The 16744-nt window shown below is 35.7% G+C and overlaps 1 protein-coding gene across 1 annotated transcript in view; it reads left to right on the top strand.

Moving 5' to 3' along the window:
- Positions 1-16744, top strand: part of LOC120634562 (tyrosine-protein kinase Dnt) — a 73038-nt gene that overhangs the window by 38816 nt on the left and 17478 nt on the right. The window contains exons 4-6 of the mRNA XM_039905264.1: positions 3337-3443; positions 5251-5381; positions 14846-15032. Of these exons, the coding sequence (XP_039761198.1) occupies positions 3337-3443; positions 5251-5381; positions 14846-15032 (425 nt within the window). The remainder of the gene's footprint in view (positions 1-3336; positions 3444-5250; positions 5382-14845; positions 15033-16744) is intronic.

The following is a 16744-nucleotide window of genomic DNA, read 5'->3' as shown; positions in this document are numbered from 1 at the left end:
ATGTTTTTTGATCTTAATTAATTTAAATTTAAAGCTACTTAAATAGTCTATAATGGATCTTCAATTTGAGCTTACGAACCAAATGAAATAAGCGTGAATATGCAAAGTGAAAATACATATCGAATCGAACCTTAATTTTTTTTAAGTTAAGTTTTGATTTAAACAGTCGTAATGTTAAGTTAAATTGTAATAAGATTAGTAAATCATTTTGATGCGTACGTATGGAATTTTACATTGTAGAGAGATGATGGTGATAACTCGTTAACATAATCGCTAACTTGAAACTAATGTTAGGTGGGTTCCTAATGCGCCCGTCTCAGAAGAAGCCCACCACTTGGCGGGTATACCTCTCAAATTCATTATTAAACTTTTAGTAATTCTTTGTTTACTATGCACGTATTCTAATGAAATTTTGCATTATCATCATCGTCATATCATCCATTACCCGTCCACTAAAGAGCACTGGTCTCCTCCCACAATTAGAAGGGGTTAAGGCCGTAGTCCACCACGCTGGCCCAGTGCGGATTGGTGGACTCCCCACACCTTTGAGAATATTATGTAGAACTCTCAGGCATGCAGGTTTCTTCATGTTTTCCTTCACCGTTAAAGCAAGTGATATTTTAATTACTTAAAATTATTAAATTTTCCATAGATAGCTAGCTAATTCTAAAAATATACATTGGACAGTTTTTCCCTGGAAAACTGACGGTTTCAGGAGGAAACAACAAAAATAACACATAGACACACACCAACATACATAAAGATACATATATAACAAAAGCACGAAGTTTCAATGGAAAATTTTCTAACGTCCATATTATTTTGCAGCTAAATGCTTGGGGACTCACGTAGGGGATTATTCACTGCGTTGCTTGTAATTCCGTGCACTGAGCTGTACGTGATGGGTAATCTAGACCCGCCATATTGCTGCGACATACTAGGTATATACGGTTCTGCAGTGTCGCAAATGATTACCTATGTCGCAAGTATTTATTAGTGTCTCGCGACTTCTTCAAAGTTATTTACATTGTTATTTATTCCTCGTTATTATCGTTCTTTTTCTAAATACCACGTCAAACGTTAATCTTCCCTAGATACATTCCTAGGTTTCTCTCTAGGATGCAAGCTTTTCTTTCAGAAAGTTTCTTCAATATTTAAGCAGTGAAGCTAAGCTTTAAGTGTTAAGAACACAACAACAATTACTACTTCATTGTAAAGTCAACATCTCCTGAGGATGCTCCGGTTTCGGAGCGAAACGTGCGTAGAAGGTGCATTTCCGAAAATCTGTTTGGTGTGGAGTATAAGGATTGAAGAAATTATAAATTACACCATACAGATTCTCCTGCGTTTCGCTTACTATAGCAAATTAAGCTTAATTTTCATAATATATCATGGATTTCTGCAAAGCAATGTTTTCTTTTATCCAATAACATAAATTTATTATTTGATCCGTATTATTTCGGAATAACCAAGAATTCTATGCCTTTCTCGAGGGTGCAAGCTTTTGTATTTAATTGCATCACGGAATTACTTATAGCGGCGATAGCCTAGAGGTTAGAACTTCGGCTTAATTTTGTCTCACACACCTCTAACTTATTAAGTTATGAGCGTTTTAACCAATTAAAATATCACTTGCTTCAACGGTGAAGTAAATAATCTTGAGGAAACCAGCATGCTTGAAAGTTTCCCATAATGTTCTCAAAGGTGTGTGGAGTCCACCAATGCACACTGGGCCAGCATGGTGGACTACGTCCTAGACCCTTCTCACTGTGAGAGTATACCCGTGTCCTGTAATGGGATAGTGGGCCGGTAATCGGTTGATATGATGATGTATCGCTGTTGAGCTGAACATAGTTAAAAGCAAGCAGATGATTTATGATAAGTATGGATATTGATTGTAAATTCAAGTAAGTACATTTGGTAAAGGTTAACAAGGGTCTGTAAAAAGTAATATAACTCGTTTGACGCCCGAAATTAGTAGTAATCAATCTAATATTTTAGCCTAAATTAAATTTACTGATCCACGTAAAAATGCGCGTAACTTTAAACCGTTTGTTGGCAAGATGTATATAAGCCGAACGAATTTCCGCGCTCACATAGCGTGCTCCTGCAAGCTATTCCGAACTACTCGTGCTGACATCCACTCATGTTCTGTTCAGCAATACAAAAAAATCTTTAGCAATATATTAGCACCGCTATTAGTAGCTTTAATTTGAAGTTTACGAATGTAGTTATCGCCATCACTGCTCACTACTATTTACACATTTTGTATGTAATCAACGCATCAAAAGTGCCATCTATGTGCCTATTTGAATAAAGAGATATCTGACTTTGACTTTTTGATAATTGCCTCGTACATTTCTGTTTTGTTATAATTTAAGTTCTGTTTCTTTTGTATCGGTTTACAACTTCATTATAAAGTTTTTTTTTCGTAACAACAACAAATAAGACGTGCCCTTAAGCGATTTAGTTTGCCGGTGCGATGTCGCGTGGAAACCGATTAGGGGTTTGACTACCATCCCCCCAACAGGTTAGCCCGCTACCATCTTAGACTGCATTATTACTTACTACCGGTAAGATTGCAGTCAAAGGGTACCTTATAGTGGAATAAAAAAAAACTACCTATCTACCTATAAATGCAAAGATAATTTATAGTAACATCGGTTAACTTTACTCGCTGCGACAACCTTGCGCATGCATCTCAAAGACCGGTTTGCGCTCGACGGACATATTTTATCCAAAATATTATGATTTGGTCGTAAGCACACTCTATGCACCCACTTAGTGGCGTGCATAGAGGGTATGCAAAGGGTATGCAGATGATATAAAACGACGAAAATCCCCAATACTAGTTATAAATACCTAAGGGTAGGCTTTTTATAACTTTAACAATGCCTATCCATAAGCTTTTTATAACTCGTACTGGAGATGTTCTTCATTGTATATAATCTGCATACCCTGTGTATACCCTTTGTGCACGCCACTGCACCCACTCACACTCATACGAGTACATGCTGTTGTGAATATCGTAACTGATTGTTTTGTATATTTTGTACTTGCACCGATGACTTGAGTGTCACAGTTGAGATTTGTAATCTTGATTTGGCCTTATTTTAGTAATAAGATAATCCCTTAACCAAAATGTGTAACGCTGTTAGAACACTAATAAATAAATAGAAACTTAATCATAATCCTTTATAAATTTCTTAAAGCTTTGTTTGATATTTCATTCGTTTATTTTATTTCTTAATGAGAGAGATCACGCCCATCTTAATGAATCGAGAGCTATGTGAAGTATGCGTTATTCATACAAGTTTTGATTGTTATTCCGTCCAGTTGCCGTACGTGATGGGGATAGACTACGAGAGCCGGGGCGCCATGCTGCCGCCGCAAGTCAATATCTCCGAGCGGGGTTACGTGCCTACGACGCTTCAGACCTTTAGGTAAGGAACACTCATTCAAGGTCAAGTTTCCCCTTTATAATCAATAGTCTGGAATCCAATATCGTCCTTTAAATTTTATGAAAACTAAGCTTAATTTGCTACACTTCGCGAACAGCAGGGGAATCTATATATTGTAATTTATAAGACTTTACAATGAATAATTGTTAAGTCAACATCTCCTGAAGATGCTCCGGTTTTAGAGCGAAACGTGCGTAGAGGGTACATTGTCGTAGATCTGTTTGGTGTGAAGTATAAGGATTAAAGAAATTATAAATTACAGCATACAGATTCTCCTGCTGCACAGCAGGCAAATTAAGTTTAATTTTCATAATAAATTATGGATTTCCGCAAAGTAACGCCTGCTTCTATCCAACTTTAAATCTTGGTTTCGAGATGATTGCAAGGCGATTGTTACAGTAAATTTATAAACTGGTTAAATAATTAATCTTTAGATAACTATAAATCCATATTTGACAGATATTTTATTAAATTGATAATGATTTTTCAAACACGCTATTAATTAATATTTAATTAATAGATAGTTTTCAAGAACCAATTAGAATTGTATGTGATTAACAACCAATTTTCTTGACATTCAGTTAGTGGATATTTCGATATAAATACGACTGCATTATCGATACACTCCAGTCTAACATGGACGCAAACGATGCAGAGATACCTTCTGGTGTCTTAGTCGTTTATCACGTTACTGCAAATCAAATACTTTACTAAAGTATATGCGGTAAAAGTTTCAATGATCGTTGAGATACCTAAGTTTTAGCGATGATTTCATGAGTTAAAGCATTGATTTAAATTCTTCCCAATATAAATAGTATATTTTGCACTAGCCAACTATTTTTACCTAGCCCAAGCTAGACTTCTATGGGCATAAATTGCGAATGCCATTTAATGTGTTAAGGCGTAACCATAAAAATGTTACTAATAAAATGCCTACTGTTATTAAGATTTGTATGGGTGTAACATTGCTTAAGGTAAAATACGAACTAATTTCCCTTCTCATTCTTACATCATAACATGTACTCTCTGTAGTCATTTCGTATTTTAAGTAAATTATAATCATTTATTACCTTAAAAATATAAGTGATATGTTATTTCAAAGAGTATCCGAACATAATTAATGAGAAAGTTTATATTTATGTAACTCCTTCACAAAACATTGACTGCACCAATTCTTGCTAACCGGAAAATTACCACTTAAATAACGTATAGGTACAGATAAAATAAACTTTTTTGAATGCTTTGCCATTTTTTATTCCCGAGAATTAATTTTAAAGGCCATGCAGTGGTCTACTTTGGCAGTTAATTGTTAAAAATTTACTGTCAAGTATAAAAATAATAAAGTATAAAGGGTTACAGTAATTTTATAAAGTGAGTAAAATAGTGGGTAAATACGACTGCATTATCGATATACTGCAGTCCTACATGGGCTCGAACGATGCAAAGATAACTTCCGGTGTCTTAGTCGTTTATCAGAAGTATCCGCACTCACGCACACAATCCGCACATAGCCATCGTGGCGTACTGCGGACTTAATCTTACAATTGAAAGGAGAGATTCGTGCCCTATAATAGTGGGCCAGTTGGGTTTCGAAAAATAATCACCTATTTCCTACTCTTGAAGGAATGAGAGAGTTTACAGTTGTCTATCGACAGAGCTGCGGGTAAAGGCTATGAATTATTCTGTAACTACTTGATTTTTGACGCTATAAATAATTTTGTACTTAATATTTGTACAGAGTCCGGCTACCGTGTACGGATATAAATATTATGTACTTGGTTTTGTTCAGAGTTCGGCTACCGTGTACGGGATCCAGAAGTGCAGAAATCTTGGTGACAATGCAGCTAAACATTTCGGCGCCTGATCGAATGCATAAGGATGTACGGTTGACTTTCAAAAGAAACAAAATTTGCTTGAAAGGTAAGTCTGCCACATTACGGCCTCCACTGACATGAAGTTAAGAAGAACGGTTAAAATAACTTACAATATAAAGATTAAGTATATACTTATATGTCATAGAGAAGGGGCCGCAGCAAGGTGCAGAATAAAAAGGTGTTAACACTATAATAAGTATATTAGTCTAAAAGTTACATTATACTCAGCCGATTTGTAGCACGAGCTCTCCATCATATGTCTTGTAAATAATTCTCATAGGAAGCGTGGAAAAAAAAGGTATCGCATCACGATTAAAAACTCGCCATTGGAATCCGCTACGCTGAAATAAATTTAACATAATGCGATGCGGCCGCTTGTTAGTTAGCAGACATACTATTGCAATCCCGCGGGTGTCCCTACGCAACAAAGTTGTAAATAATCAACATTACCTGTATATTTTATAGAAAATGAAAAACAAGAAAATAGGACATGGTCGCCGGCCAAGGCGTACGGGAATTAGGTTCCCGTACGCCTGGCATAACATAACCATTACCGTATATCATCATAGATACTAATGTATTCAAATAGGAAATAATATCGCCGTTATCTTATCTGCGCAATTTGAAAAATGACAAAACTTATAGGAGGTAATACTTCCCCTCCTATATCTTTTAACTACCAATAGGTACACTAAAAACACATAAAGCAATATAAAACCAAAGTTTTCCCGAACACTTCGGCTGTAGCAATAATAATAACAATAAATTCACCGACTCGCATTTGCCGTTCGTTCAATAAGAGGGTTTCTATCATCCTGTTTATTCAGAATAACTGGCGTACACTTGGCTACGAATAAAACTGACAAATCGAATTGTCAAAATATTCACATCTCCGTGCATGGCATCTGGAGTTAACTTTTTAAAAGCCACTTTATTCCGAGTACTGCTGCGACTTCGTGTGTAATAAAATATGAGAAAACTTTGCATTATGTTTGATCTGACTCAATTCATATTTTATATCCCCGTCAGAAAGAAGCCAATAAAAACAAAGCATCTCATTTTATTGCTTGCATTTTTATCTTATTCCTATATCAAAATATGTAATTAAATCGCAATTTTTAATGAAATAGATAAAACGAAAATTAATGAATATTGAGTCATCAAACGAGACTCAATTATTTCGCTTATTAAAGGTTATTTTTCAATTTTATATTTAATTGAAAAAGAGTTTACTTCAATTAGCGACCGTTGCATTTATAAAAAAAAAATAATAAAGAAGTTTGTCACTCACCAATCCGCATTTAGCCAGCGTGGACTACGACCCCATTCTCATTCTTGAAGGAGACCCGCGATTGAAAATGAAGAAGTGATACCATGTGATATCTTTAAGTCATTTATCGAGCTCTGTCTACGTTACCTTTTATTGTACTATAAAGCGTTTTACTATTAAATACTACCCGACTGCATTAATGTCCAAAGTAATCTTGGGAACTAAACTGATTTTTACATGGCTTTTACTGCACATGTGATTCAGTTTGGCGGTCGGCATTAAAATGCATTGTTATAAAAATACAAAAGCATGCGTTATTGTATTTTTTATTGTTACCCAACACGGAACACCATCAGTAGTATATCGAATATATATAGCCCATAATATAGAACTGCTGGATACATGATTTTTTTACGGTCGACTGTACGTTACCGTGTCGTATCAAAGTGACGTCATCTGATAGCGTAGTCGATTTACTTTTCAAGAAAAATTTCAATAAATATTTACGATGTTTTAATACTGGCAAAGCGTTCAATTTTGCACATACAAACTAGTTTGCCGGTTTGATGTGTTTTCATATTATCGGAACTTGCAGTAATATTGGAATTCGACTAGTGATTTATTTTTATTTCACCATTAATTCATAAAATAAGTAGCCTGGAACAGTCCACTACTAGAATAAAGGTATCTCCCAACGGGAGGGCCGCTTTATTCTAGTAGAACTGTTTGATCTTGTTCCTCCCTCACCTTTTCCATCGAACGGCGAGACAACGTAAGGATCTGCATCTTTACGTGATTGAGCTTTCCATCGATGGTTAAAATTTTCCTCTGTCGCTCATTAACATGACTAATCTTTTTTTTTATACTTCTAACACTTCCAAGAATATGTGTACAAAGTTTCATGAGGATCGGTTAATTGGTGAAAGCGCAACAAACAAACTTACATTGACATTTATAATATTAGTAGGGATTCCTAAGCGCAGTAGATTCATACATGCATCCCACATTGTCCATGCATTCACAAACCTACTTACCAACGTAACAAACGTCAGTCAATGATATATGTATATAAATAAACATATAAAAATATGCTTTTAAGCTCAGCATTTTTATTATATCTTAGTCCAGGTCGAATACTAGCAATGAATTAGTCAAATTACATGAAAGAAAACTAGATTGGCTAGATTCTCGCTCCTTGAAATAACTTCGTAGAACTTTTCCGTAACTGAAGTCATGGCAAGAAAAAAGTCAAAAGAATTCCACTGCGCAAAGATACCGAAATCATTCGAATCCGCAAGCCGCATTGCGTTTTTAAGCAGTGCACTTGGGAACATACCAACGATAGTCCTCGCTAAGAAACTTTCACAGAAGTAAAGGCGATAATGAGTTGATAATACTGAGGGCATGTCACCATGTTCACCGGTGCGTTCATAGGAGATCCCGGAGCCTCCCAAATATGTGCCGAGGATGGCCACCGAGGTGGTTTTAGTTGGTAAAAATCCCACATAACCCGATCTTCCCTGAGGTCGGGTATCTTTGAAGATTTCCCTCCCAATATAAAAAAAAAAGTCACCATTTTCAGCTCTTTATCCGGGCTCGGGTCTCCTCCAAAAATAAGAAGGGTTTAAGCCACAGTCAGTGGCGTGCATAGAGGGTATGCAGATCACAAAAGATGAAGAAAATCTGCAGTATGAGTTATAAATACTTGAGGGTAGGCTTTTGATAACTCTTACAATGCCTATACTTAAGTTTTTTATAACTCTTATTAAAGATTTTCTTTATTTTATATCATCTGCATACCCTGGACATACTCTTTATGCACGCCACTGGCCATAGTCCACCTCGCTAGTAGCAGTAGCAAATGTAGAGCTTTTTGTTACAGAGCTCGCCCAGGGAAGTTCTATTTCTATGCATATTTATGCCGCTAAGCAGCATTATTCAAATGCTGTATTCCTGATTCCTTAAGTCTGAAATGCATGGTTCCGATGCAGTTACAGGCACATGACGCTTAAGGTGCTACGTCACAAATTAATGGATAAAAAAAATAATAAATAAATAAATATACTACGACAATAAACACATCGCCATCTAGCCCCAAAGTTATCATAGCTTGTCTTATGGGTACTAAAATATGATGAATATTTTCATGAATAATATACATAAATACTTAGAATATACATATAAACACCCAGACACTGAAAAACATTCATGCTCATCACAAAAACATTTTCCAGTAGTGGGAATCGAACCCACGGCCTTGGGCTCAGAAAGCAGGGTCGCTGCAAACTGCGCCAATCTGCCGTCAATACAGGATACCGGACGGCATGTTGCTGGACGTGTTCCTTTCATGCCATATGAAGCTATTTTTATAAGCTTTAGTTTTTTACTTACCATCCATCCATCCATCCATCCATCCATCCATCCATCCATCCATCCATCCATCCATCCATCCATCCATTCATCCATCCATCCATCCATCCATCCATCCATCCATCCATCCATCTATCCATCCATCCAGCCATCCATCTATCCATCCATCCATCATCAGGTGAACCATCTGGTCCTTAAATTATTACCATAAAAAACAACGTTACGAAGAGCTCTCTTGCATAGAAGTTTTCGTTACGGAGTTTTCCATCACTTGCCAACACCCTTATCGAATATAATATACTATACGCTAATGTCGGCAAAAGACGATTTACGCTTTTTCCTTTGCAAAAAGCTCATGTTTATATCCTACTATTGGGAGGTGAAGGTCGGTTGGAATATGAGCGGGTAAAGTAAAAGTTTTTGCGAAAGATCATTAGTCAAGCCACTATCATTTTCGGAGCATATAATTTTTCGATAATATTTTACTGGAATCCTAATGAGCTAGTTGGCCTTGAGGTTGGAGAGGGAGGTAAAAGTTATTATTACTATTGGACAATCCGACTGACAGTCGAAGGCTGTGCTTTCGGTTCGATTTCGATTCTGTGACGAACATTATTGTTTTTCAGTGTTTGGGTATTTATCTGTATATTTTAAGTATCTATGTATTTATGTGTGTGTCATCTGTATTCTTTGGCTTACTTTTAATGTGTTTGTATTAATTTCAAATGAATAAAAATGTATATTATTCATAACAATATTCATCACTCATTTTAGTACCGGAAATTGCTACGTGCACTTTTCCAATTCCCGATTATTAAATAAATAAATATAGATTATGGGATATCTCTCTGATATGAAGGATATACAACTTAAACTCTCCACGCCAATCTTCTGCGGGTTGGTGAGCTAAAGCAACGATACTTTACTGCAGGTTCTGGAAATTTCGGGTTTGAATAACCTGACACATTTTTTTTAATGTACTTTTTTCGTTTTCTAACCCAATACCTCGTGTCTTATAGTAGAGAATACTTATTATGAAACCATACAGGTTATATTCTACATACTTTATACAGTCAAACCTGGGTAAGTGAGAAAACTCTATAAGTGAGAGTAATAGCCAGGACCCGTCATTTTAAGCTCCCAAAACCTCTATTAGAGAGAAACAGAAACCTTTGTAAGAGAGAGTCGTCTTCCCTCACGGACCTCCGTAAGTGAGACTGCTACTTATCTATACCTCTATAAGCGACAGTCGAGCAAGCAATATTCGACAAAATTTATGAGTTAGAGAAAAACATTCAAAATACAAAAACAGAAACCCAAACGAAATTCACGGATTTTTTTAATGTAAATAAGTTCTAAATAAAATAAAATTACATAGTGCATGAATATATGTCTTGTTATTGCTGCGTACCTCTATAAGAGAGAAACGCTACCCATGTACCTGCATTAGAGAGAAACTCGGGTTAGTAAGAAACCTCTATAAGCGAGAATGAGATTGTGCTCCCTTGAACTCTCGCTTATCCAGGTTTGACTGTATATATTATTAACAAATAAAATAAATTTATAACTGAAGGCTATATTTTTAGAAAAATCCCTTTTATTTTATAATAAACAAAATGTTTTTCAAAGAAAATTCCTTTTCAATTCATAGATACATATTATTTTCGTTTTATCTTTACAATACAAAATGGGGGGCCCCAAAAAACGTTTGGTTCTTTCACAGATGAACGGTTACGAGTTTACTTGAACAAATCACTCCCTCTGATTCTTTATTAGCATGTAGACGATTCAGTAGACGTAACACATTGATATCCTAAAGCAAAGATATGCAGTTTATTAGAAATCCATCATCTTCTTCTTGCTCATATGCCTCTCGTTAAAGACAGGCTTGATGTTTTGTTTTGCCATATTTTTAAGACCGACAATCTGTTTAATACTCACAATTCAATGTTTTTGTTGGTGAAATAACAGTCACGTTTCAGTTCAAAGGGGGTAAGGTTGTACTCTGCTTTTGATCGAAAAGTCACTGCCTCACTGATCATCCGTATTAAAATATTCCCTTTCTGTAGAAAATTTGGATAAAGGTTGCATCCAGGGCATAACGTACGTTTTACCCTGGTAAAGTATACGAGGTAATAAAAATATATACAAACGCGGACGTAGTTACGGAAAAGAGATAACTTTGAATGAATGAATGAATACACTTTTATTGTACACCAAAGAAAAAAATTAGTTACAGAGATATAAATACATATCAAGAGAGTACAATTTGGTGCCTTATCGCTACATAGCGATTACTTCCAGGCAACCAATGGCGTAAAAGGAAAAAACATAGAAAAGAGGTAGGTGGTAACTTTATATATAACTAGCGAACCCAGAAGACGTAGTCCCTTTAAAGCATCGGGACATTGCAGGAACGCATTGAAACCCACAAAAAATTTCATCAAAATCAGGCCAGCTTCTATTTTTCTAGCTTGTTTAGTATTTTTCTCCCCGTTTAAACCTTACCTAGACTTCCACGAATATTTCACTAAATTAGCCTCTGTCTAGCCATTCTTGAGCTAAAGTGAGATTAACGAACAGTAATTCATTTTCATTTATATAGATATAATTTTCCTTTTTTTTCATACTACATACTAACGGACTCCTCATACTACATACTACAACGTCGTCGTACCTACCCGGTAAAGCAGCGTCATCTATACACGAAGAGTTAAGTCTAAATACGCGTACATTATGAAAGAACGGAATTATATAGATACTTAAGCGAAACTTTGACGCTACAGTATTTCACATTTTTTAATATCAATGGTGCAACAGGATATTTTGCAAGGGATGAAGACGTATTATGAGGGTGTACTCCGCGCCCCTCTTTAATGTGTTTACAAGGAAGTATCGATTGTTCTATTGTACTTTTATTTGACTTGGAAATTTACGTTCTCCCCACAGCGTCAAGTTTATTGTGCCTTTTATCAAATTCACGTTACAAATGTATCCAAGTATGAGCGGCAATTGTAAGAAGATTGGAAAATAATTGGATGTCTTATTTTTATTCCACTACAATGTTTGTGTGATGAACAGAAATGTTTTTCAGTGTCCTGGGTGTTTATATGTATTCTAATGGTATTTATGTACGTTATTCATAAAAAAAATATTCATTAGTCAACTTAGCACCCATAATAGAAGCTAAGCTTACTTTGGGGCTAGATGACGATGTGTGTATTTTCGTAGGTACTATATTTATTTATTTATTATTTATTTATTTATTTCTATATCTCATCCGGAGACTTAACTTCGTAGCCAACGGTACGAAGTACGGGGTATATGGAACTCACTGACTGATAATCAGCCAGAATGCCCACTATACCATCAAAGCTAAGCCAATTGCGCCAGTTAGGGCACAAAGGATCCCTGAAAAAGATAGTATAATTATAAGTCTAAGATTATGAAAAATGTTTTATAAAAAATGTATTTTTAGTCTTAGTAAGTTTGGTATTTTTTTCAATAAATAAAACTTCAAAATCTAGCGGTCCACTATGACAAGCGAAATGCGGAATTAGAAATTATGACGTCACGTCTATATAAACATAGTTTTGTACCGCTCGAACTTCGAAATCACTGCGTATGTCAAGAATTTTTTGACCTCCAAAATTCAAATTCAAATCAATAGGTATCAAAGTCTCTTATTTAGCTATGGAACAAGTACTTAGTAAAGCTCTAATTTGCCCGTGACAAGTACGGCCATTACACCTGGTGAGCGCTTTTCAGGAGAAATATTTTTTTTAAAATATAATTTGCATATAAAACAACAAGACCTTTCATTTCTGAAAAAATAATACAATACATACTTCCAATTAGCATGGGGCAGTTTTTCAAAATTAGCCACAATGACCATTAAACCATAGCCATAATCGGCTACTACTTAGCATCTCGTGGCAGGTGACTAGTTCCGAAGATTAGCGTGTCCAAACAAACAAAAAAACGAACTCATCAGTTTTACTATTAACCCAGTTAGATCAGAAGTTTGGCTCGTAATATGAAAAGCATGTTTTAATTGCGCTTATAACTTTTCTAACGGGGACGCGCTAACAATTTTAGTTTCGAAAATGAGAAATTCCACACGGTACAAGTTTGTATTGCCGTATTTAAAACTTTGATGGTATTATTTATCGCAGAAGTTCTATAAAATATGCTAGAGAAATTTCACAACATTTGCTAGTATACTGCTTAACACCGGTGTAAAGAACTTTTCTGGTTTAAAGTAGGGATTCGTACAGGGCTAGCCAAAAAGTCAGATTTTTTTATTCCATTACAATTAAGACCTGCAATCTCACTTGCTACAGTCTTGCTCTCTCTTGACTACACTCTAAGATGGTAGTCGACTAACCTGTTAGGGGTATAGCAGTTATATGGACCCTTAATCGGTTTCTTCGCGGCATTAAACCAGAACGCTGTCACCCGGCTAAGTTTGTTGTGGGCTTCTTCTTAGACCAGGACGCGTTTGGAGCTTTAGTTTTAAGTTTACGAATATGGTTATCGCCATCATCTCACTATCGTGTAATACTCATGTAATGTACGCATCGAAAGTGCCACCTTTGGGCCTACTTGAATAAAGATATTTTTGACTTTGACTTCGCTTCAGTGACGCCTTTTTTGGTAGGGTGGTGGCCGAAGCCTCCCACTTGACCAGACCAAATAAAATTCGAATCGGTAACATCCAGCTTAAAGCCACATTGCTAACCGCTGAAAATCTAATCTAAACTAAATCTATGTACTTACTAAATCTATCTATAAACACAGCATGCACATAGCTCATGGAGAGCGTTCGGTGACGATGACGCGAGTATTATGATTTTCGTTCACCCAAAAAGTGCTCAACGCGAAGTTCTCACTCCGAAAACACGTGAATTACCGATTACAATCAAATATGTACTTTGATACTAAAAAAATAATTTTTATTTTTATTTTTAACATTTTTATTTTCATTTTTAACCTTTTTAATTAGTTCGTACAATATTTTTAGTGATACATTTTATAATGCAGTTTTATTAAAATATATATAGGTAAATTGTCTCGAGCAAATGTAACTATGACATAATTAATTTTGAAATTATTTGTGAACGTTAAAATCTGTAATAAGCTAAACATTCACTTAGCTTACAACGTAAATACTCGAAGAACAAAAATGTATCAGCTGTTGGTTTTCCTAAGTAAATAAATAAATAAATTGCGTTAAAAAGTTTTATATTACGTACTTAATAAAAGGTAGTATTACAAAGCCAATAAAATTCTCATTGAATACGCCTACCTACTTAATCTAATCTTCAATTTGTAAAGTTTTCCGCTCAGTTTGAACACAAGACGGTATTTAATAATACCTACCTGGAACGTTGCTGTTACACCCCGCGTCTCCCTCCATACCTTGAAAGTTTTTCTATTATGCCTAATATTTCATTTACTGGGCTTCACTTAATATTGCGGGGGTGCTCTGCGAATACGTTCTGAATTAAAAAGAAATAATAGGCGCTTATTAACGTGATTTTATTCTACAACTTGCGCTTGAACGCTTCATTTAAAAAAAAAACCGGCTTTTTATTTTGTAAACTATTTTTTTCAGCTGTCCAACTATCAGGGTTCATGAAATACAGGCTGGTTACAGTCGGGCAGGCAGACGGACGGATCTTAACAATAGTGTCCCGTTTTTTATCCTTGTATCCCACGTAATGGAGGCCGGCTTCACCGATGAAGCAAATGGTATTTAGAAATATTAGAAATGCTTGCTGGGATTCAAACTCGGCATCGAATTCCTACGCACTGGACCACTTGACTTATTATATTGACATAGCTTTAAACATTTATTTCTTTGACAGGCCTATCAACAATCGTTACGCACAACGATACAGCAAGACTAGCTGGCGATGCTAACAGAAGTACAGGTGGGGTGCTATTTGCGGCTGGAGGTTGTGCCGCTGCCGCTTTGGCTCTGCTCGCAGGTGCCGCTGCCGCCGGCACTCTGTATAAAAGAGGAAACAAGGCGCGGCACCATGATTCGATACAGTAAGTAATTTTACGCGTTCAAGCATTAACAGTACAACAGTATAATTTTTTGACCAAGACAATAGTGGCTTCGAATCTTCGTATGCTTAAATCCATACTAATATTATAAATGCGACACTGTGTTTGTTTGTCCATCAATATCGCAGCAACAGATAAACGGACTGATGTGGATTTTTGCATAGAAATAGTTTATGGGCCGGAGAGTGAGTGTACTTTTTATCACGGAAAAAAGAGAAGTTCCTTTGGGAAGGTAAGATTACGCTTACGCTCACGCTTTCGCTCGCGCTCATGCTTTCAAACGTCCTGAAATAGTGCACTGTTCTAGAAAGAAAGAAAAGAAAGAAAGAAAAAATATTTTTTTACATTGCGCCACACATTACAATGTTCACGACACCACATATGTTATGTGTGGTTCTGTATTCATTGTCCTATTCCTCCTGGCAGTTTATCAAATTAATACGCGAGCGAAGCCGCGAGTAAAAGCTAGTAGTATATAAATTTAAAATTTAAAAAACCCCCGAAATTCAATATAGTTTATAATATTCTACTAGTCAAGTTATTTAATGTGATAACCATATTGAGGGACATCGAAAAAATATGTAATCCGCCATTTTGTGGCGGCGGCCATTTTGGACCGATTTGCATAAGATATAGCAAAGAAGTTCCAGTTATAAGCGGTGATAGCCCAGTGAGTAGGAGCTCGACTTCACTTTCGGGGGGCCGAGTTCGAATCCCAGCCTGCACCTTTTCTAAATTATGTGCGTTTGAAGTGATTCAAATATCACTTGCTTCAACGGTGAAGGAAACCGGCATGCCTGAGAGTTCTACATAATGTTCTCAAAGGTGTGTGGAGTCCCCCAATCCGCACTAGATGGATTATTTACATTATGGATGGATAAAACTAACGAAGTGTGTTTTAGTACATTTTGTAAATATTTATTTTCATTGATAATGAGAAATATTCACGCTCATTATTAAAAAAATTTCGTCGTTTCGCTTTAACTCGTAAGTATATTGTTCACCAAGCAGTTAAAGGTGAAATAAGTTTTTATTTCACTCAAAAATATATTTAATTCAACTTATAGCATGGGTGCGGTTTCCACGTCTGTAAAGCTTCAGCCAAAATAATGACGCCGCCGTTAAAATAAAATTTTCATAAAACAGATTTACCTACTGCTCTAGTTTTTGAACATCTACAATACTGTACGCGCGTCAAAGTTAAAATGTACTCCGTTGAGAAAATATTTCGCATTTTTATTATTTTTATGATACATTTCTATAACAGTTACCCTCGGCTTCGTCGGCGTTTTTTTTTGGTTTTTCATGAATCCCGAGAGAATTGAATTTTTTCCGGGATATGTAGTATGTTATTTCAGAATATATTCTATCTCTATTCCAAATTTCAGACTAATTAGTTCATTAGTTTTCCGTGCAAGACTTTCAAATGTCCATCCATCCATCTTTACAAATTTATAATATTAGTAGGATTATTTAGAAATATTTGTTGGTTATTGTTATTGTGGACAAACCCTTCCCTTGGGACTGCGGAAGGACTTTAGTCCAACAGTGGACTGTATCCATATAAATACTTTATATAAGAATAAGTAACTTATATAGGGATTCATTATTTTAATTTAAAAGGAGAGGAGGAGAGTGAGTTAAACATATTATTATTTCTGAGAAACAAAAGAGTTTTAATGAAATTTTTCACT

This window comes from Pararge aegeria, chromosome 2, assembly GCF_905163445.1.
Source record: "Pararge aegeria chromosome 2, ilParAegt1.1, whole genome shotgun sequence".
Taxonomy (NCBI): Eukaryota; Metazoa; Arthropoda; class Insecta; order Lepidoptera; family Nymphalidae; genus Pararge; species Pararge aegeria.
Note: the sequence above shows the minus strand (reverse complement) of the source record. Positions and strands in the feature narration are given on the sequence as shown.